Source organism: Lathamus discolor, chromosome 4 (assembly GCF_037157495.1).
Source record: "Lathamus discolor isolate bLatDis1 chromosome 4, bLatDis1.hap1, whole genome shotgun sequence".
Lineage (NCBI taxonomy): Eukaryota > Metazoa > Chordata > Aves > Psittaciformes > Psittacidae > Lathamus > Lathamus discolor.
The window spans coordinates 84,660,796-84,684,901 of record NC_088887.1 but is presented as its reverse complement, the minus strand read 5'-3'; the positions used below and the strand labels follow the sequence as shown (position 1 = coordinate 84,684,901).

At 41.5% G+C, this 24,106-nt stretch overlaps 1 protein-coding gene across 7 annotated transcripts in view; it reads right to left on the bottom strand.

Moving 5' to 3' along the window:
* KLF12 (KLF transcription factor 12) overlaps positions 1-24,106 on the bottom strand; it is a 253,362-nt gene that overhangs the window by 174,094 nt on the left and 55,162 nt on the right. For 6 of the 7 annotated variants that reach the window (XM_065678112.1, XM_065678111.1, XM_065678116.1 and 3 more), the window contains one exon: positions 2,963-3,026. In XM_065678112.1, the coding sequence (XP_065534184.1) occupies positions 2,963-2,983 (21 nt within the window). In that variant the 5' untranslated portion in view covers positions 2,984-3,026. Of the gene's footprint in view, positions 1-2,962; positions 3,027-6,803; positions 6,873-24,106 lie in introns of those variants that run through there. The other variant, XM_065678113.1, reaches the window with a different exon arrangement.

The following is a 24,106-nucleotide window of genomic DNA, read 5'->3' as shown; positions in this document are numbered from 1 at the left end:
CAGTCACTATCATTATACAGAAGCACTGTATGCTGCGTACATTCAATATACGTGTATGCCATCAGGTTTATTTTGTATATTTCTCACTTTTCTGAGAAAGATTCAGCTGACCTCATTTTATGCGACAAAAATTTATGCTCATGTTCCCTTCCTTAGTTGCATTTCTGCTTAGATGTCAGTTATTTATATAAAACCACATTCACATATATTATGACATGGCCTAAGGAGACTGACAAAAACCTAAAACATAACAATATAACACACAGATGATGCGACCCAAGTTCTTTGTACCTCTGATGATACACTAACATATTCCTGTTAGCAAAGGAAAACTTTCAAAACTTGGTTAGCAAAGCAGTGACAAAGTGAAAGGCTGAGGCAAGGTGCTGGGTGAAATCCAACCTCTTTGCCACTGAAGCCAGAACCTTATCAACTTATCTCAACAGTGACCACAGAGAAGTCCTCTCCAACTCTATTGCGCAAGTTTCTGGAATCAGTCTTCCCAGAAAAGGAATTTTTAGCCTCAAACTTTGAATTCCTCCACATAGCCACATTTTTTTCTCATTCAGCAATATGATTTAATCATGGTACTTTCCTAATATAAAAGATTAACAGCTGGATTCAGAGCCCTACTTCTGCAAAAACTGCCAAACAGAAAGCATGCAAAGAAATAACTCAGCATCCCCTTCCTTATCTGTACATATTTTGTGCAGCTTCCCCACAACTGCTGCGGGATGTTATCAGAAGGGCATGAGAGAGTGCAACTACGGCTTGACAAGAAAGGTCACCCTGTTCTCCTGTTCTTCCTTCCTTCTGCCACCACTCTTGTGTTGAACCAAAAAGGCAAAAGCAAAGAGAGGAACAGAGATATAGAGCTAGCAGTGCTGCATCCTTCATGCAACTACAGCCTTTTCCAAGAAACCTGGGAAAAAGCCAGGTGAGTCCGAGAGTCGGGTGAGTCCAAGAGTCGCCTGATCCTGAAGCCCTCCCTTCTTTGTGCAGACTGGTTATGACATTCCTTCTCAAGGATCTGACAAATCCTTAACTACCCTGGTGTCACTTCCCAAGCCAAATACCTTAGACAGTCCTCTAGTCTGGTCCAGTTTATCCTCAATTCAACGCAAAACATTACCACATTATGGTACTACTGCTCTGTGCTGTCTTCTGGATAGTATGAAAAGTCCACTGTACCATAATAATATCCAAAGGCAGCTTACAGATAATTAGTTTGGTATTTGCACTCTCTCACTTTCTGCCAGTAAAGAGCCTCCCCGAGTTTGTACATACAGGATCTTACCACCGCAGGTCTGGAAGATGCAATTGAGGTTTGGATGGTATCAGTTCTTCACTCTGCTATTCATAGGCAGGAGGCCTGAGCAGGGAAGTGTTTGCTCTGCCATGATGCAAGCCCACCCCGAGCTATCAGACATCTGTATGGACAGCAGCCATCAACATGTCAGCCATCAAACCTAAGAGAAATTCCTTAAGACTTTTTGTGCTGGTTTTAGCAGGCAACAACTCTGTCTCACATCTGGGCATACAAAGTCGCTGAACTCACAAAGAAATTGTGTACAGTACTGCAGAGCTACTAATACCACTCACTGTCTCCATTAGGCTTAAATATGGATTCTGGATCCCAGGATTCTGGGACCTGTGATGTATAAAGCAAATGTTCTGTAGATAGTTCTATCTAAAGACTGTTTCACCAGCTTATTGTGGGAAACTGGATTCAAGGATACAGAAGATTCCTTCAAGTCTTATGCTGCTTGGGAATCCAGAGGTAGCTAGGATCAGCATGTCCACTACCCGTTGTGAACACTAAAAAGGAGTACCCAAGAAGGAATCAAACTCTCCTGTATCCAAATCAGCCATTCATAAACTGCAAAACTTCTGAGTCACTAAAAGATTGATAAAATGAAATTATCACTGAGATGAAGAAGAATCTTTGTCCTCCTGAACAACTCTGCTCAAGTTAATAAAACCGTAGACTTACATGGTAACACGGTATTGAACTGATACCATACTTCTGCAAAAATCTGGGGAGTTTGATGGTTTTTTTGATTGTTCAGCCCCTGAATCCCAACCAGGGGTAGGAATAAAGCTCTTTAGGAAAGGGGGTTTCTACCATAACGCATCCCTTGACTAGTAAGAGTTACCAGAAGGCCTTATTTGTGCTGTGCACCGTCTCGCTGGACCTTGACCTGTATCCTGCTGTATCACACCCTGCATTTGTCATTAAAATTCATTTGCTCCAGGGCAAGCCCACAGAGTCAGCTTTGTTCAAACAGGCTGGGCAGGAATTGGTTAACGTAGTATCCCAGCCAAAGCCTACAGTTCACAGCCACTGACAACTCAGGCTGACAGATGTCAAGGCCTACTGAATTTGATCATCTTAAGAAGCATGACAATAAAGTTGGTAAAGCACAACAGTCCACTAACATCTTCTTCCTTTTTAACTAGCACAGAATATTCATGGGGTAAGACAGCATCTCTCTATGCTAACAAAACAAAGCACCAAGATACTTTCAAAGACATCACACCCTACCAGACTTCTTTAACAGTGTTTGTCAATGTGGCATCTGAGTGGCCACCCCAAAAAGTACTAAGCTTCATAACCAGTAGCTGTAATGGAAGGTAATGCCTCTCTCATTCTCCATTCATCCTGGCAAATAAGAATAACGAACACCACTAAGCATCAGCCCATTCAAACACCTGGCTTCAAAGGAACTACTTATTACCTTAAGGTACTACTGGGTTTTGCCTTTGAACATTCAAGTTTGGTTAGAAACTGTTGCATTAAGCTCCAGCTGTGTTAAGCTATAGTATTCCCCTGCCTGAAAGACAATATGGCATATGAAACTCAGACCAGCAATTCAATCTATTATGTTTTGTAACACAATATAAATTTTTGATAATAGCAGTAATATGTATAAAGCATATGGCTGTAAAAACGTCAACCAACTTTTATGGCTTTCCTCTTCATATGAATATTCAGTCATCCGTTCGTCCCTAGATCCACTTCAATCCTGAAAGAGACAAGATCAAATAATTTAATTGATGTATTTTCTTAGAGATTCATTAATCCATAACCACCAACATCTGTCCCATAGTAAAACAGAGGTCAGAAGAACAGGAAGTTTATAAGCACTTTAAATAAAACTGGATAAATATGACAAAAAGTATATTGGAGAAAACCTTTTATTTCCTCTTAACTAACGATTTCAGTCAATGCTCTCAAGCGTCTCTAATTTCTGAGCTGCTACCTGAGTGCACTAAATCCCAACTGCTTTAATTAATATTCCGGGCCCATCATATATCAGTACACTGCATTTGTATAGGTAAAGACAAAAACTTTCCAGCAGTTTCCGAGTGCCAATACTCTTTACTGGTATTTCAAAATGTGTTTCCCAGAAATACTAAGAAGATCTGGGCAACAATGCATTAAAAGCCAGAATACATTTATTAGTGAACTCAGTCAATACTTCAGCCACAGGAAACAACCATGCAAGACCATTACATAATTTGAATAGTTATTTCCTGAAAGGTTTCCTACAGATACATGATTATTTTTGCTATGTTTCCATGTGAATCTATAAAAAGAAATGTATAATGAGATTTAAATACTGTATTACACTTTTGGAAGGTTCCTTCAGGTTTAAGAAAATATACTAATCCTGTAGCCTAACTTTTTTAAAGCCTGAGACAAGGGAGAAGAGGGAAGAAAAGCTTTACATGTCCAAAATTTAAATAACAGACAGTATGTCTTAAAACTCTTGTCAGAATATGTGCATGTATCTGGAAGCAAATGTTACATACATATGTCTCCTTAAATAATGGAAATGGTGTGAAGTCAAGGATCTGAATCTGCTGTCAGAGTTATCATAAACAATCTGCTGTTATTTTTGTATCATTCAAAATAAGGTCAACCTACAAACAGCAGCGAAGCATCACCTTCCCGCTTTTACACCACAGCCCAGGATTTCATTACTGCTGTATATACCACTACTTGATCAATAGGTTTCCAAACACTAAGGAAACTTTTACACTGAAAACAAAACAAGAAACTTCCTTCAGCATACAAAACTCATAAATACTCACGTACTTTGCTACTATTATACTGACTAAACACCATGCACTTAATTTTATTTCTAACAAAATATCAAGGATAATAGAAAAAAGTAAATAATCCTATGCTTTATAAAAGGTTGCAAAATAACCACAAACACTGACCTAACTAAATGTATTAAATCCTGTAGGCTTAGAGCACGCTAACTATTCTAGACCATTTGTCCCATTGCTCATGCATCTTGCAGATTCCTTTTTCTTGATTAATCTTGACAGTATTTGGCTTGCTTAAAAATTTCCATTTCATGAAGCAGATTTTTTTTTTTTTTTTTTTAATTTTAAACCACACACTTGAAGAGTCACCTTTGAGGCTCTAGCTGCTCCTTTTCTGTGCTAATGTCCAAAAATGGGACAAGTGGACCAGGTTTTCCAGGATGTAGTTATCTAACCTGGGCAGGGAATAACTAAGCCATCAAGTTCTTTAAAATTAAATGTAATGCATTCAAGAGCTTCCAAGGGTCTCTGTCAGAGGAAGACAAGAGTTTGACCTGTCACTGCTTCCAGTTCTCCAGGTTTTCTCATTATTACTCTTCGCTATATGCATACAGAGACATTCACGCTCCCACAACACAACTTAGCCTCAAGTTACACAAGAACACTAAGTCCTATTAGGTTACCGTGGCTATGGAGACAAGAGCAAACATGGGTATGTTTTCACGCTAACACACCACTATCCAACTAGCCACAGCCGCAGCTGGTTTTGTGTTATTAAATCATATGCAACCACTCGTCTTATGAAAAAGCATTTCATTAGCAACGACAAATAATTGAGTTTGCTTACTAATTATCTTTAGGTCTGCACTATTTATCAACCACTGAATTGCCCATGACCTTGCATCACTAGGGTGCTCCCCTCCATGGAAGGGCCTTTGCATGGAAGGTCCTTCTCTTCACCAAGCACAAGCTCCAGCAGTGCCACCATCCCACAATGCTGCTCCACCATGACACACACAGTTTTGGGGACAAGCACTGACCACCAGGGTAATGAAGAGCATTGATTATGGTGCACACTTTTCACACATGCCATCCATACAGGCCACAGGCCTCTTTGCTCCAACTATTTTAGGCTGCTGCTGAGGAGAAGATGAAGGGCAAACCATTCATATGAAAAACATTTAAATAGTAACTCCACGAATACGTTGCCTGATTTCCAGAAGAGATGAAAATACTCAGCTTCAGATGAAAAGACTTTGAAACGCATAAGAAAAATTGGATCATCGGCCCTTACAGATATAGTGCATCCATTCTGCCACTAAAAGAGGCTGCTCTTTGTGTAGAGGTGCCCTTGCCTCTACAAATAGAACATATTTGAACATATAAACCCATGTTAATTCATTAAAAACCAAGTTCATGCTGGGATCACTTTTACATCTCTTCATATACTGCTAATTTTTAAGTAAATTCCCATTAACGCAGTTACACATTATTCCTTGTGCTGTTCTCCCCCTTTTCTAATTCAGATTGATATGGGAAACATATGTTTGGAAAAGACAAAATCATTTGCAAAGTTAAGTCGTTTGCTGAATCAGGATTTAATAACTTCTCCCTCTTCAAAGCAAATCCCATATTTGGGCACAACCACGTTTCTTAATCTGCACTCACACTTCTGCAATACCTTTCAAAGGCCCTGAGTCACATCAGACTTCCCCAAAGACAGAGCATGACTTCTCCCACACTCACAAAGGGCCCCCGAACATCAGGAAAGGCAGGATCACTGAAAGCACGGTTTCAGCAAGGTTCAGAGACAAAGCAACCCAGGTTATCCTGAGGATGGCTACCTTGACATTAATAGCAGCCACATACTTGGATCGTTTTTCCTTTTTTATTGATTCTTGCAGGGAAATTTGTAAATTCCATAAAGCAAACATTCTGCAGAAGGTACACATAAAATATGCATTAACCATGTGCTACAGATTTGCAACAGCCCTCAAATTTTAAAATCAGTAACAATAAGAGAGGATGAAATCTAGTGCAGCATTGCACTGAATCAGCATACCCAAAAATCTACCTAAATTACACTTGTGAGTGTCTAGCTTTCTTGCCTTGGGTCTAGCCCCCAGGATGTTTGTAAACTACATTCTGTAACTAAAATTAGACAAAATACTTTGCCACAAAGTTGTCTGCAAAGAGTTAAAAACTTTAAATTCCAAGCCACTGTCCCACCAGCAGCCATCACAAGCTCCAAAATGAACTGGGTAATCCAGGTTAAAATGCATTCAGTTTAGGATAAGTGTAACTGCTATGTATTTTCTAGACCTCAGAAGACCAAAGGAGCACTTTCTATGCATTTGGTTACTCACTAAGTAACTGCAGTCATAAGGTTTATTCTGTCCTCAGAATTTTTGCTAGTCTTTGATTGTGATTTCCGTTTGAACAAGGCAAGCAGAGTTACTTGCTTTCAGATGCCAGGCCCCACCAACATCTTTGTTGCTCTGATGTAGTGTCAAAACAGAAATATCTTAAGCTGCTCAAAATATTTCTAAAAATTAACTTAATGCCTCAACTTTTGGTTCTCCCCGGTATTTTAATAAAAGTAAAGAGGAGCGGGAGGCAGAGAGTGGGATGCTTGTTGCTAGGCAATACCTAGCTCTCCTGAACTCCTACAGACTGAAATATTTATCCAGACTCCCACCAAGAATGACATATAGCATAGAGAAAGAAGAGACACATGCACTTACTGAAGTACATCATGATTCAAGGTAAGAAGTAGCAGCTCTGCCACCACCTCAGTCCCTGGAGCAAGGAGGCTGCAGTCTGGGATGGGAAGGTGATAGAGCTCCTCCTCAACATCTACCCTGATTTATTTCAGCTGAGCCTCATGGGGTGATGCCCCCAGCACTTTTACACCAAACCAGAATGAAGAATGACCTCAATGCCGTTTGGCTCTTGGCAGCACAAGAAAATCCATCCTTTGCTCGATCTGACTGTACAGCTGTAATGTTCTTTTGTTGTTTGGGTCTTTTTCCCCCAAATCATACTTCAGGAACAGGTTTCCATAGAAAAAAAGCATGCAGATAGCCAGATGTGGATAAATGACTCATATAACCAAACACATAATCTTTACACCATGCTCCTCTCCCTTTTCCCTTTAAAAGTTTATTCAATGATTAAACTTTCAAGGAGTGCTTACACAGTCCTTCAGTAGAGTCTTCAGAGTAAAAAAAACTATTCTTTAAGGGGTCTCTTATTTGACATTAATGAATTATTCTGAATTGAATAGCTTCAAGGATAAGTTCCAGACTTTCTGGGACTTAAGTATGAATTCCAAGGACTCTGATCTCTCTAAAACTTAAGGGTCTGGTTCGACAAAGTTATAAACAAATATGCTACATTTCATTGGTTTTGAGACTTACTAGTCTGGGAAATATGATGCCTTTCAGTAAAATTAAAAAAAAAAACCCAAACCTGTATCAATGTATACAAATAAAATTAGAAAGTGTGCACACTGATAAAACTGCAAAGGCAAAAATAGACTTAGAATCAGAGAATCATAGAATAGTTATGGTTGGAAAGGACCTCAAGATCATCTAGTTCCAACGCCCCTGCCATGGACAGGGACACCTCACACTAAACCATGTCACCCAAGGCTTCATCCAACCTGGCCTTGAACACCGCCAGGCATGGAGCACTCACAACCTCCCTGGGCAACCCATTCCAATGTCTCACCACCCTAACAGGAAAGAATTTCCTCCTTATATCCAATCTAAACTTCCCCTGGTTAAGTTTTAACCCGTTACCCCTTGTCCTGTCACTACAGTCCCTGACAAAGAGTCCCTCCCCAACATCCCTATAGGCCCCCTTCAGATACTGGAAGGCTGCTATGAGGTCCCCATGCAGCCTTCTCTTCTCCAGGCTGAACAGCCCCAACTTCCTCAAACTTAGTTAAAACCTGGAGAAGTAATGGGGTCCTCAAATGCCTGGATTTAGGTAATAATCAGTAGTCAATCTATAAGATTGCAAAAAATTGCAGGGAGAGAGGAAAACACAGCAAAATAATAAATCCCCTTGAAGTTTGATTCTAAAAGTAGTTACCTTTGACACTCTCAGTTGTTTGAATGGATAGCTCTGAAACCTTGATACTCCTTCATAATGCTAGTTTAGATAGAATGACACTGTTTTTCATTAGATATAAACAAAAGAGAATGTTAATAAACACAGCCACACATCACTCTGGACAGCTTCTGTGACATAAGGAAATATTCACGGTACAGCGCACACTCTCAGCGCAAGGTCTCTTAGTTCACCACCTTATCCTCACACGTAGTTCAAACTCCACATTAGAGTTAAAATTCTATTTACCAGCCTGTGCGCAAAGTCAAAGGGTGCAGAGGGCCTTTTCTAGTTACAAGAATTACAGCTTCATACATGCATATATTTATATACACACATATATATGTATGAATATAAAAATGTGCACACATACACCCACAATTTTTTGGTGAATTAAATATTTTTGGTAAATAATTACATTAAAGAAGCTGCCAAAAGCATACTTCTGGTACACCATGAAAACAACACAGCATGTTCAGCCAAGCTGTACAATTTAACTGTTTTTCTGAACCCATAAAGAACTGGAATTAAAAAAAAAAAAGTGGTATTTTCCCCCTTATTTTCAGACTTTCTTTTTCCCCTATTTTCAGGCTTTCTTCAACCAAACAGTACATATTATTCTCCAGATAATGCCAATCCAAGATTTCTACTTATAAGGGCTTACAAGCATCTGAAAGAAATAATGAAACAGTAGTATTTTAAAAGTGGTCATTCCTAATTACAAGTTGGCATCATCTATGTTGTGTTTCTTTAAAAAAAAGTGATTAAGTGTACTAAAAACAAAGTCAAAGTGTGAAATCCAAAAGAAAGGTATCCCTACAGGAAAGCTACTCATGTTTCAAGTAGGATAAGAGGGAAGCAACTTGACAGTGATTTCTCCATATCATCACAGTGGGGAAAGGGAAAAAGACCAACCTCTCCAGTGTATCTTTGGTACACTAGATTGACTATAGAGGTTGCACAGAAAAAGACCTAATCGTACAGGTATCTTATTTTTATTTCACCCTGCTAATAAGGATTAGCATTACCAAATGTTATCACCCACTTCCCCTCTTCTGGTTTGATATTTTTACTCAAACTACATTTATGCTCGGTACAGAATCGAGCCAGCTCTCCTTGCAGTACAGGCAACAGTCCTTACGCTCTTTTCTCAATGCTGCAAGGCAATCTTCATTTACATTCTAACCCATTCAAAAACAAACCAAGTTTTTTCTTTATTTCCTGTTCAAAGGCAGATGAAGCCCAGAGTCCATCAGAAGAACAAATAATCCTTGCACCTGTTACAAATGAAATAGCCAGAGGTTAAGGTCACCAGTTTCTTTAGGACACTTGGCAGAGCATCAGCTTCTGCATGGACGTGATGTTCCATGTGGCGATGGCAACCCCACAACTACTTATCTAAGGGAGGGTGGCTGATCACCTATGGCCACACGCTACAAGTCCAAAGGAACAAGTACAGCTTCAGTGCAGACTTGTGCCAAAATCTGCTCGCCGTAAACACAGCTGCAGTAACCATCCCATAGTTTGGTAACAGAGCACAGGTACCAGAGATTTAGCCTGCAAGAAAGTCTGAAACGAATGTCTGAAACAAATAGTTCTGCCCCAGCTGGCAAATGCTACTCTTATAGCAGCCTTCCAGTATCTGAAGGGGGGCTATAGGGATGCTGGGAATGGACTCTTCATTAGGGACTGTACTGATAGGACAAGGGGTAACGGGTTAAAACTTAAACAGGGGAAGTTTAGATTGGATATAAGGAAGAAGTTCTTTACTGTTAGGGTGGTGAGGCGCTGGAATGGATTGCCCAGGGAAGTCGTGAATGCTCCATCCCTGGCGGTGTTCAAGGCCAAGCTGGACAAAGCCTTGGGTGACACGGTTTAGTGGGAGGTGTCCCTGACTGGCAGGTGGGTTGGAACTAAATGATCTTAAGGTCCTTTCCAACCCAAACTATTCTATGATTCTATGATTATGCAGCTCAAAACTTTGTAGAGAGTCTCCTCATAGCTGCCCTCAGAGAGAACACCAGGACAATGGAAAAATCAGAGTAGGAAGAAAAAAATGCAACCCTGTTTATTTGTAGTAGCTTATATAAACCCTGGCATGTCTTCTTTTACACTGTGCACTAACCATCATCCCACTGCAGATGAAATATCATACAGCTTTTCCCCTACCACAGTGTTGAGCACCCTGTGCCAACTTTCACATCAAAACCAGTTAAAGAATATGCAAACTCAGAATAAGCTGGTCCCATTAAACTTCTCTTTAAAAGAGAAAACAAACCCACTCCCACAAGCAGCAGAGAAAGCTAAACAAGCTGTAAGTTTATACATCACCAGAGGGCAGTTGTAAAATCAGCACTGATGCCTCCACAGCTGGCAAAGGCAGCAAGAGCCAACACCTTGTTTCACTAAGCCCCATCCTGAAGATGGTCGCCTCCTCAGAGGTGCCCACTGAGCTACACGTGTGAGTCCCACCTCACTGCATCAATCAGTGCAAGGTAAGTTAGCAAAAAAGCTATCAAACTGATCAAACAAACCTGGTTTGCTCCTCCAAAACAGGTGGCAATAACCATGAGGCAGCACTTACCTCTATAGCTAGCACAGCCACAGCAGCTTGAGAGGACAAGTGTGAACAATTTACCCCAAAGTTGGGAAAAAAGAGCAAAGTAAACCAAGCAAACACTGTCCCAAGTTGTGATATATACCAAAGAAAATCAACCATCCTCATTTCCAGGCTCAGAGTTATGATTCCAAGGAAAAAGAAAGTCAACAGCTGAATGCACCCTGCTTAACACAGTGGGTAGTAATGTTCAGCTCCTACTCCTTCCTGCCTTTGCTCGACCCACAGTAAATTTTAGCACCGAATTCATCACAATTTGAGCCCCTTCTTTTGCTTTCCATTTGAAATGTACCAATAAAATGCTTTTTCAATAACACAGCATGGTATCTATGTATGTGAAGGTCTGGGTACATATTCAGGCTATGAACTGGGGGGCACTATATGACAGCAGTGATGCTATTAATCAGTTTAAGGAGTCTATTTGGCTGGCATTCTACAGATGTAGCTAATGGGTGTCTATTTGCATTGGAAGGCACACTCTCTAAAATTGATCAATTGACCATGGGTGTTTCCAGTAGTAATTTTTGATGTCTTTACTCCTAGCCTGCCCTTTGTTGAAAGGGCAGACCAACATTATTACTACTAATTATCCCTCAGCATATTGTAAGTAAAAAGCTCAAAAAAGGGAGAAATCCCACATTTAACTCTACAGCATTTCCATCATATATTGACCAGCTTGAAAGAGCTCCGCTACTAGATTCAGTAGCTACAAGCCTTTTATGAATCATTGTAATTCCACAGAAAGTCACTGAAGCGTACTTGTGCACTTGGTATATTTGGGGGGAGCAGAATTCACTGCAATAGTGTTCCTGGAGAATTTCCACTGGAAACTCTCCATCCCTCTGTAAAGCTCAACACAAGCCATTATTAACTTTAGGAAAAGGTGCATGTGTTCGGAGAGCAACCTGGTCATATTCCACCAGCCTCCCTAGCTCTTGTCATTTCTCTTCCTGTTCTCATAGCCCTTGTGCTCTGGTTGTTGTCCTGTCCTTATCTAAATAGAAATATATTTGCTTCTCCCCTATCCGATAGTTCTCCCATCACTTAGATGTTTTGGGGGGCAGGGGAACACTGGGGAGTAATTTAATGTACTATTTTATTTAGATTTTGAGGGGTGGAATTAATCTGCAAATCTGACTGCATATTTAAAAGCAAAGACCAGAAGTAGCCCGATTTCCAAAGGCAATTTGTACTTTCCAGACTCCTACTGAGATCACTGCAGCAGCCTGCAGGACTCACCATCTGCAAGCACTAAGCCAATGCCATTTCATTCTGCAGACCAACACGGACAAACAACCCCCTTAACCATGGCTCAGCAATTAGTCACATTCACAGCCCAGAAAATACAACCTGAAGAATAACTTCAGTGGATAAAGTTCTTGCCAGTTGGCGGGTTGATCTCATCTCACGTACCTACAGATAACTACACCTGTGCTGGCTGTCCTTCATGGCTCTGTAGTTAAAGGAGAGAAACAGGCAGTTCAAGGGCCTGAGTTACTGTCATTGCAGGCAGCTCAGCAACTGCTCTTTACCAAAGAAGTATTTTACACAAAATGGTACTAAGTTGTCTGCAGAGTGAAGGGCACTACAAGTTTTAAGAGCTCTGGGGTTTTTTAAACAAGTCCTGGGTTCCTTTGTTCTCCAGATCAAACCCTCAAATTTTTAAGACTTCAGAAGTCATTATTTTCAATGGAGCCAGGCAGACACAGAAAGGCATCCCATTTTAAAAGAGTTTGGAGGAAAAAAAAGTGAAAGAAAAAGTAACTTGAGACTGTTAAACACTACTGTCAAGCAGGAATTGGCAACACCATGCTTCCTGCATACCAAGCTGATACACAGAAGTTAATACTGCTCATTGGTTCCATGGACACCAGCTTATGAAAAGAATTACAAAAATCGGAAACTAAGGACAGTAAGGAAGTTGCATTGCTCGGTTTATTAAGCTAGAAATGAAAGCACTCCACAGAAACAATCCTGTATTGCATGGGGGAAAACACAAATTTAAAGACCAAGGATTTTTGTCCTGGAGCTCAGCCAGACTTGCTAGTCCCGTACTCAGTCTCACCTCAGGAAAACCAATAAATCCCAAATGGCCTTCACCATTCCCATTAGAAGCTAGCAAGCGGACTCATCACATTTAATTATCTCTCACAGAAGACAGTACAAATGAATTAATAAACAGCATTAATAAATTATTTAACAACAATAGACTATGCAAATACCAGAGGAGATTACCACTGAAGAGAATCTTTTTTTGTTTGGGGGTTGTTTTCGGATTTTTTTTCCCCAAATATTCCACGCTGAACAGAAAAACAATGTAGATGCGGCAGTTTGGACACTGTTTTGAATGAAACGTGTGCCTGTCAAGGCTCAAAGACTTCTATCCAGGACACTTAAAGCTGTTCCTGGCTGACCACCACAATCTGTAACCCCTACAAACCATCCAGACTCAGAACACCCTGAATTACATGAACAACAATACTCATCACTTCCCTGAGGATCAAGTTCAGCAGCTCATCGACAATCAAAGCTTTTGTTTTTCTCTCAATTCCTTTTGATTACTTTTTTGATTTGCAGGAACACAGGACATGGTACATGACTTCAACTGCTTAACAAAGTGGTTAAACTAACTGGCAGTATGAGAAATGCATTAGCTGAAGATGCCCCTGGGATCGTCATTCTCAGTTTAATGCTAGGAATGCACCTACCTAGTATTAAGTAGTTTATGAGCTTCCCCATAATTCCATTAACTGTTGAAAAATAATCCTGTCATTTAAGTAAGAAATAGCGAACACAGCTGCTGTTGTCACAATTACACTGATTTCGAGTGGTTGCCCCCCATCCACCGTCAGTGTCACAAAAGTCTTCCTGCATTTTCTCCCAACTACTTAATCCTGTGAGTTACACTGGTTCTTCTTTCCACGCTACCCAACACAGAAACATCTGCAGTTGCCCAGACCTCTAGAATCAAGTGTAATCCCGCCTCTCTGTTTCATGATCCCTACAGCCACCCTTGACAAACAGCCACCACTGGACCCTGCTCCCATTGACACTTGACCCAGGCAGTGAAACACTCCCCTCTTGACCGCTGGATCTCCCTATCCACCCTGTTAACTGCAAGGTTAGGTTTGGGGGCCTTTTAACACACAAGTATTTCTTTCACATCCTAAGTAGTGCTCCTGATTATTCACTAGATACAAGAATTCCCTGTTATTTTGAGCTTTCAGTATTCTGAAGTAGCAGTACAGGTGGCTGGTGCTACCTGCTCCAAGACACCACTGAAACAGAACCTGTCTCACACAATGCTCCTTTAAAAGGGTTTTGTTATCATAGGCAAAGCAACTATAAAAGCATCATTACAATGGCAAATTTGAGTTACTAACACCACCACACACAAAATACTGACAGCAGCAGAGAGGTGATCAGCACATTATCGCTGTATATAGCAAGATGTTGAAAGATAACAGGAAGGGATTCTGTAGGTATATTAAGAATTAAAGACAGACTAGGGACAACGTGGGCCCTCTCCAGAAGCTTTCGGGAGAACTGGCTATCCTGGATTTGGAGAAGGCTGAGGTTCTGAATGATTTCTTTGCCTCGGTCTTCACTGGCAAAGGCTCTGACCATACAACCAAGTCATGGAAGGCAGATGCAGGGACTGTGAGAGTGAAGACCTTGGGCCCACTGTGGGAGAGGATCTCGTTCAAGACCATCTTAAGAACCTGAATAAGTCCATGGGACCTGATGAAATCCATCCGCGGGTCCTGAAGAAGCTGGCGAATGAAGTTGCTAAGCCACTGGCCATCGTATTTGAAAAATCATGGCAGTCAGGTGAAGTTCCCGACGACTGGAAAAAGGGAAATATAACCCCCATTTTCAAGAAGGGGAAAATGGAAGACCCGGGGAATTACAGACCAGTCAGTCTCACCTCTGTGCCTGGCAAAATCTTGGAGCACATTCTCCTGGATGGCATGCTAAGGCACATGAAAAACAACAAGGTGCTTGGTGACAGCCAGCATGGCTTCACTAAAGGGAAATCCTGCCTGACCAATCTGGTGGCCTTCTACGATGGGGCTACAAAACTGATGGACAAGGGTAAAGCAGTTGACATCACCTACCTGGACTTGTGCAAAGTGTTCAACACTGTCCCCACATGACATTCTTGTCTCTAAATTGGAGAGATATCAATTTGATAGAGGGACCACTCGGTGGATAAAGAACTCGCTGGATGGCCGCACACAAAGAGTTGTGGTCAATGGCTCAATGTCCTGCTGGAGACCAGTAATGAGTGGTGTCCCTCAGGGATCAGTATTGGGACCGGTCTTGTTCAACATCTTCATCACTGACATGGACAGTGGGATTGAGTGCGCCCTCAGCAAGTTTGCGATGACACCAAGCTGTGTGGTTCGGTTGATACACTGGAGGGAAGGGATGCCATCCAAAGGGACCTTGACACGGTTGTGAGGTGGGCTGATGCCAACCTTATGAAGTTCAACCATGACAAGTGCAAGGTCCTACACCTGGGTTGGAGCAATCCCAGGCATAGCTACAGATTGGGCAGAGAAGAGATTCAGAGCGGCCCTGCAGAGAAGGACTTGGGGGTGCTGGTCGATGAGAAAATTAATATGAGCCGGCTTCAGTGTGCGCTCGCAGCCCAGAAAGCCAACCGTATCCTGGGCTGCATCAAAAGGAGCGTGACCAGCAGGTCGAAGGAGGTGGTCCTGCCCCTCTACTCTGCTCTCGTGAGACCTCACTTGAAGTGTTGTGTGCAGTTCTGGTGTCTGATGAATGGTCCATCCTTGGCGGTGTTCAACGCCAGGCTGGACAGAGCCTTGGGTGACACGGTTTAGTGGGAGGTGTTCCTGACCATGGCAGGGGGATTGGAGCTGGGTGATCTTAAGGTCCTTTCCAACCCTAATTATTCCATGATTCCATGTTCCACGAACAGTTTTATTAAAAGCAGAGGTAGCTCCAATGGTCTTTGTAATAAACATAAGGAATATTGCAAACAGCTAATACTCCCACAAGTGGCAAGTGTCATCATCCTAACCATAACCTCTACAGAGTTGAATCCTGTTGAGTTATCACAATTAAGATTCTGTTAAAATGCCCACTACATATATCTATTTTATTTATCTGTAATTCAGTCTTAGAATACAAAGAATGTTATAACCTGCTGATTTTCATAAGACAATGAATTAGGGATTAGAAAACAAAACAAATGTTAAGTCTTCTGGGTGGAGAGGAGGAAACCAGACCAATTTTAATATACATGGGGAAAAGTAATCTATGTCAATAGAAATAAAAATAATAAATTTTGGTTACACAGACCAAATTTAATAGATAATAAAAAAGAAATCACTGAAAATAAAACTCCCAGAAGTGTGCATTTAAAATAAGATAAAATTAAAAAAAATGAAAATAAAAACCACAAAAAACAAAACAAAAAAAAAAAACCCATCAAACTAAACAAAAACAAAAACAAAACAAAAAAATAACCAAACAAAAAAACAAACAACAAAAAAAAAAAACACAGAGAACACAGATCAACATGTTTAAAATCCCAGCTGCTCCCACCAGGGCTATTACTATCCCTCGCTAGCCCATTAGGCCTTGGTAAGCAACTGAAGGCTTACAGCTGGGGAAGGTAAACAGGGGAAGGCTTCCTGCATTTAAGGGCCATTTTGATCAGCTGCATCACTTCTGTTCTTAGTCCCACTGATGCATTACAGTCAGATTATTTTCCCATCTCATACAGAGAGGAAGCCCACTTTTCTCATCTCTCTTTCCCTTATCAACTGACCAAGTGACAATAACATGAGGTAGGTCTGGTGATTCACCCTCCCGGCTGCTTTCACATCCCGTTGCTCACAGCAGGCATGTGAAAATACAAGAGTCAAGCAGTGAGGAAATCTCGACAGGCCCCTAATCTTTTAGGTATCAAATATGGTAAGTCATCCTCTTGTACAGCAAAATCTCATGGGCCGGCAGGCCAGCAGTTTAACAGGCTTTGATACGTGGAGAAGGATTAGAAAAAGCCAGCACCACCTCAAAATGAAAGAGCAACGAGGTCTGGCTTCCTAACAAGCAAATTCACTAAGAAGCCACCAGCTTAAATGTAAACATCTTAACCTGCAGTATGTCAGCAAATACAAAGTGTGCTCTTTTAAACACACACTGAAAGAAGTAATGTTGTATTTTTTTCTGTGCTGCTTTTCTTAATAGGGTTTGAAAAGAGCCCACAAGGAAACAGTACACTGAATGAGTTCAGGAGGGGCGTATTATCAAAACACAGAGGAACATTTGTACTAATATCACAGAATCATAGAATAGTTTGGGTTGGTAGGGACCTTCAAAGATCAGCCAGTTCAACCCCCCTGCAATGAGCACAGACATCTTCAACTGTATCAAGTTGCCCAGAACACCACATCCAGCCTGGCCTTGAATGTCTCCAGGGATGGTGCATCCATCACCTCTCTGGGCAACCTGTGCCAGTACTTGACCAGTCTCATTGTAAAAAATTTCTTCTTCACATCCAGCCTGAATCTCCCCTCTTTTAGTTTAAAATCATCACCCCTCATCCTGTCACAACAGACCCTGATAAAGAGTCTCTCCCCATCTTTCTTACAGATTCATTTTAAGAACTGAAAGGCTGCAGTAAGGTCTCCCTGGAACCTTCCTTTCTCCAGGCTGAACAACCCTAGTTCTCTCAGCCGTTCCTCATAGGAGAGGTACTCCCTCCCTATGGTCATTTTTGTGGCCCTCCTCTGGACCTTCTCCAACAGGTCCATGTCTTTCCTATACTGAGGACTCCAGAGCTGGATGTAATACCTAGGTGGGGTCTCACCAGTGCAGAGTAGAGGGGGATGACATTCAAATTACTTCAAAACAGGCAAACACCTCTAGGCTGTACCAGGGATGCACAAGTTCCACAGAAGCTGCTCTTGAAGAGTTTCCTTAAGACCCATACACCAGCGACAGCAACAGCAGTGCCAGCTGTGTCTTCTGCCTAAGATCTGTCATACTTCGTACCCAGCACTCTAAGACAAGCACCGTTTCTTCGTTCATGAAAGAAAAGGAAAATAAACTCTTAAGATAAAAGACTGAACAGTCATGACATGCCCTCCCTCCTCTTGAGTAGGGCAACAAAGACAAGACTTTGAGTTGAGTTCCGTTACAGGGTTGGAGCAGTAGGTGGTAGGAAGGAGGATGGAGCAGCACAAACCACCATAAAGGGGATCAGAAAAGTCTCCTGAAGGCCTTGGGAACCAAGATGGGGCCGTGTGCTGGAGAAGGCTTGCCACGGACCTCAGCAGGAGACCACTGCTGAGCTGCCTCTCTGAGGCTCAGCTTCCTGCCGGGGTCATCCTCTCTTCCCCTCCTGTCTCCCAAGCTAGACCAAGACAAAACATCTATTCCATGCAAAAGAGGGGCACTAACATGCAATTAAACTAGTACTAAGCTCCAAGCAGATCAACATAAGCCTGAGCTTAAGCTACGACCACCCTAGAGACAAGACCCCACAAGACCACGGCATTTTCTGAGCTGTTCCCAAACTGAAAGAATATAGCAAGAGCAGGCAGCATAGCTAGGTGAGCGTCTGTCTTCTTCCTCCACTCCTGCCAGGGGTGTGCCAGATGAGGATCCTTGTCACCCGGCCCTCCCCTGCTTTCACAGCTTTCTCTGTTGCCACCTGAAGAGCAATCAATGGAAAATCCACAAATTGTAGGAACTAGGATGGAGAAAACCTCAAGAGATCACCTGGTCTCTCCCTAGCAATTCACACCACTGTGATTACCTCAAAAATCATTACACCTTTATTATAGCCATTGGAGACAAGCTTCAAGAGCAGAGTCACTGGACCTGCAATGAAAAACTGCCCGTAGCACCAAGATTCATTCTGATTCGCTCTGAAGACAAAACATCTGCTTTAACTTACCACCAGGACCACAGATAGAACAAAAATAGACAGTGCATGCGGCTGGGAGTTTGCCAAGAGCTCTGAAATTTACTTCAATTGTTCCTATAGACATCTTTAAAGTAAACATTTTTTCAACGGAAAATTAGGATTAACCCCCCCACAAAATATGACTAATTCCAATAAATTTGATGCCTTCTAAGGCTGTTCTGCAGGTCAACTATCACAGATACTGTCTGCAAAATGTTTTAAAGATGAAAAGCAATATGAATTATTATCAAAAAGTTTTAGCTGTCAAGAACAAGAGGCAACGTTAAGAAAAATACATTTTCATTCCTTAGTATGATATAATATAGTAGTCTTTTACATGGAAAAAACAACCCATAACAACAGTAATTAGTCCTCCAGTTTCTTAAAATGGGTAGACAAGCTTTATGATTCCTGCCCCCTCAAAAACAGCACCAGGAGTGGCAAAAGGCAGTTCCTTCATGCAGCAGTCTGTGTTACCCTGGCTAAATTTATTTCCTAAGAGAGGCAAGGCTATGTTAACCCCAGTCAGACGAAGTTTAGGGATACTGCTGAACTCTAATGCTGGCACATCTAGGTCATTACAAAGGTCCTTGGAGCTGATGATCTAATTGGTTGTGATCCCTAGTGAAATACAAATGCCAGTACTCGGTCCATGTGTATATATGTGGGTTTTGGTTCCCTTTTTTGTTTCAATTCATCTCAACTCAAGGTACATAAAGACATAAATGTAAATCTGTAAGTGCATAGGCTATATGTTAGTAATGAGCAGTAGTGAATCCACTCAAAATAACACTATTCTCACCACTAAAAAAATTATTAATCTTTTTAGTACAGTAAAAGGACACATGGAAATGTAGAAACCCTCAAGGTAACCACATGCAGGAGGTATTATTCCTATGTACAGGCACTTCTAAATACCTCTGATCTCTTGGGATTTGGTTATATCCGATTAGTCACACCCAGAGAGTCACCACAAATAATACCACAATTTTTTTTTTCTATTGCATACATAAAACCTTGCAAACTACTTTTTTTTTAATTAGAATTTTATCATACAATGTTAATGTAGTTTTAACTATAAGGATCCTGGACATTCAGATGCATTCCAATGAGTAATGGTCAGACAGAATGCTTCACTCCTGTACTATGCCTTAGGGACGCACTGTCTGAAAACGATATTAATAAATCCATTATTGTAAGCATTCCCCTACACAGAGCAATTATGTAACTTTTAATTATCTTCCCTTGCATGTTACAGTCACATAAGAAAACAATGCTGCTAAAAGCAGTAACAAACATCAGTACACACTCGTGAAAGACAAGGGCAGACTAACAGGAATGGAAAGGGAATGGCAGGAAGGGAAAAAGAAGAAAGACTCAAATGCCACTGAAATGCATAGAAGAGAAATGAACACGTTTACTGCAACTCACCCTACTGCATTTGCATTTTCTCTGATTCTCAGAAATTGAAATGGAGAACTATTAATGATAATGAAGACCATCTAGCTTACTGCCACCATGGAAGAAATCATCAAAAGCCGAGTGTAAAACAAGGGTTATACAGAGTATCTCTTAAAAAAAAAACAGCAAATGAAAGACTATGCTTTACACTTATTTTGCTCTGTTCATTTCTCTGTATAAGTCCAGCATTTTTTAATGAGATTTGTCTCAGGGAAGCAGCAGGTGAGTCCAGCAACCGACGCTTTTTTTGTGACTGTGCACTCCTATTTACTTTAAAACAGGTGTATTTGGGAATTTTTGCTTGCTTGCTCACACCTCAGTGCCCCAGCGTAGCCACTTTTAGCAATTCCTTCCTGTGTGAACAGGCTCAAGCATTGGGTTTTCTTTCACACGCTGACAGGAAGCCCCGCCACCAAGGCTGCAAACGGTGCATGGGGAGAGGTGCAAGGAAACAGCATTAAAAAAAACCCAACACAGAAATTCTCATATTAATTTATATTTTAAAAGTAAAACAGAAAAGTAATTTAATAGATGTGAGGTCTGTATGAGAAAGGGTTAAAATTGCTATATAGAATAAAACGAAGAAAATCCTATGATTTATTATGTGCACCAAATCAATTGTCCTTGTCCTCCAATTACTGGACTAAAAAGTAGGTGGAAAACCAGCTGGACCACTGGCCTCAAAATATATTCACCAGCTGTTCCAAGTCCTACCAGTAGCAAATTTCTAGGTGTCAGTAATGTAAAACGGCTTCATCAAAAATGGCATGATAGGACAGAGCATACCTTCAGCAGTTTTCTAGGAAAGAGAATTTGGGGAAGCCATGAGCACCCTCAAAGGCAGCACTGCCATTCAGACGGATCTTATCAAGTTGGAGAAATGGCTTGGCAAAGAACGTTGTGACATTCAGAGAAAGCAAATAGCAGGTCGTGCAGTTGGGGAGGAATAACTCCATGCATGAGTAGATGCTGGGGACCAACCAGCTGGAAAGCAGCTTAGCAGAGAAGCAGGTGAAGTCCTGGTAGACAAAAAGGTGACCATGAGCCAGAATCATAGAACAGTCAAGAGTGGAAAGGACCTTAAGATCATCTAGCTCCAACTCCCCTGCCATGGGCAGGGAAAATGGGCACTCACAGCAAAGAATGCTAACAGCATCCTGGGCTGCAACAGGAAGAGCATCACCAGCAGGTTGAGGGAGGTGATCCTTCCTCTCTGCTCAGCACTGGTGAGACATCTGGAGTTCTAGGTCCAGTGCTGGGCTTCCCAGCACAAGACAGAACAGACATAAGCACAGTGGAGGGAATCCAAGGCAGGCCAATGAGCTCGTCAAGAACCAGCACATGGTGCTGGTCAACAGGCTGAGAGAGCTGGGGGCTGTTCAGCCTGGGCAAGGGAAGGTTGCAGGGGGAACTGACTGCTCTCTGCCACTACCTAGTACAGTGTAAAGACAACAGAGCCCAACTCTTCTCAGAGGTGTTCACACACAGGACAGGAGGCAAATGGCACAGCTGCAGCAAGTGAAATTCTGATTAACAAAGTCCAAAAAGGAAAAGGTTTTATGAAATAGGACATCAAACACTGCAACAGAGTGCCTAGAAAGGTCATAGAATCTCCATCTTTGGGGACTTTCAACACTTGATTACACAAGGGTGGGAGCAACCTCATCAAACTTCCTACCATTCGGAGTTTTCCCCTGTGTATATTAGGTTTCTTCAACCATTAAGACTTTGGCAATGCAGTTTTTTTAGTCTAGGAAGATCCCACTCCAGTGACACATATTTTTAAGACCCAGAATTCAGAGAAAAATCTGCACTAGGGAGCTTCACACACGTTGTAGCATTCTTAAGACCAGATAGGAAAAAAAAAAAACCAAAAAACAAAAAACCTTATTTTCCTTTTAAAATGTTAAAAAAATAATTGCATTTTTTCTTCAGAATGCATAATCACAAGTATGCATGCATGTATGTATGTAAAATATATATTGTGTATTTGTATGCATTTGCTAACACACCTTGGAACCTCCTATTTGCTCATGCATTCTGAGGAGGTGAAAAACCCAGCTGCTTCAGTCGTACTTTACCACGGAAATAGTCTGTACTGTTAATTCTCACTGTTCAGGGATATTCCAGTTTTCCCATAATACAAACTGTATTTTAAAACACAGTTCCTGTGTCACAGGTTTCCTATTCTTCCCACATTATGCCCACTAGTGTAACAACAGCTACAGCCACAGCTTACACAGACACAAGAAAAGTGACAATATGCTTTCAGCTGAAAAGAAAGACCTGTGTTACTGGAGTGCCAAATCATATGCCATCACTAGCACATACTTCAGACTATGTCCAGGGAACTTCTGCATCTTGGATCAGCTGTTCTGATAAAGACTTTGTAAACTTTCAAGAGGTGAAAAGCAAAGTAGTAATAACTCCACCAGTTGGTTGGTGTTGGTATTTTTTTTCTTCTACTCACACATGGTATGTTTACGTCAGCATGTTATAACCCATCTGAGATATAAAATATCTTCCAAACGCAAATTTCAAGTCTCAGATTTTTATGTACAAACGAAGAATAACAATCGCATGATGAAACAGAAGGAGGAACAGATTTCTGCAGCTTCCCATCATCTGTGAATGAAGCACCAGGTCGCATACGTGATATTAATCACTCAGGACTTCACAGATTGCATCAGCAGAATTACATATGGAATCCACAATCATTATTATACTTCAATGCTTAAGTTAGACTGTGCTTAGTACCGAGGACTCAGAGGACATGTTCAGTTCCCTTTTCCCTTCAGAACCGGTTCAATCTCAGATTATATTACTCTCCCCTTCTAGAAAAATAACACAATGTCCAGGTTGCATCTCAGTTCCAAAATACTTAATAATGCTGCCCTGAAACAGTGGTTTTCAGCAACATCTGCAGAATCATAGTATCAACTAGGTTGGAAAAGACCTTTAAGATCATCAGGTCCAACCAATTACTCCAGGACTGCCAAGACCACCCCTAAACCATGTCACTGAGGGCCTCATCTAAACAGTTTTTGAACAGTTCCAGGGACGGTGATTCCACCACTTCCCTGGGCAGCCTGTTCCAACACCTGAGCACTCTCTCTGTGAAGAAGGCTTTCCTAATATCCAGTCTAAACCTCCCCTAGTGCAGCTTGAGGCTGGTTCCTCTTGTCCACAGCCTGTAGAGAATTCTGCCTGCATTTCAACCACAAATCACGAAGGTCATGCTTGGCTTTGGGTCGTGGGGCATATCTATACTTGGGAAACATCTGGAAGAGAGCAAGGGAGCTCTGCCTTGGTCCAGCTCACTAGGCACATGGCACCTCTGCGCATCTGTCCAGAGTCCCCATCACCTTCAGGAATGGATGCTCACTAGCACAGCTCTTCATGAACTACACCATCAGGTGTCCACAGGAAAAGCCCAAGGGTGAGCGACTGTACCTTTCTCTCTGTTGTGTCATACCAGGACACTCAGCATTTGTGGAAGCAATCAGCAGCCAAGCAACTGGCAGTGGTATTCCATGAATAGTAAGAAAACAACCCCAACAATTCACACCAAATGTCTAGCTCTCTGCCCCATAACCACCCTTGCACTGTAACTGTAATTTCAAATACAAACCTCATATTATTTCATATTATATTGAGTCACATGCTAAAGAGAATATACAGCTTGGGACAGGGGGGAACAAACACCAAGAAAAAACCCAACCACGAAAGCAAAGTATCCTCTTTCTTAAAATATAGTCACAAGACTGAGATGTTTTAACTTTTAACCCACATTCTCCAGGGGAGGGATGGAAGGAAGGAGGATAAATACATGTTGCCTAAGAAGGCTTAACAATCTAGATTTACTGTTACACTGTTGTTTGTAAAAATACAAACCCAGTTTCACC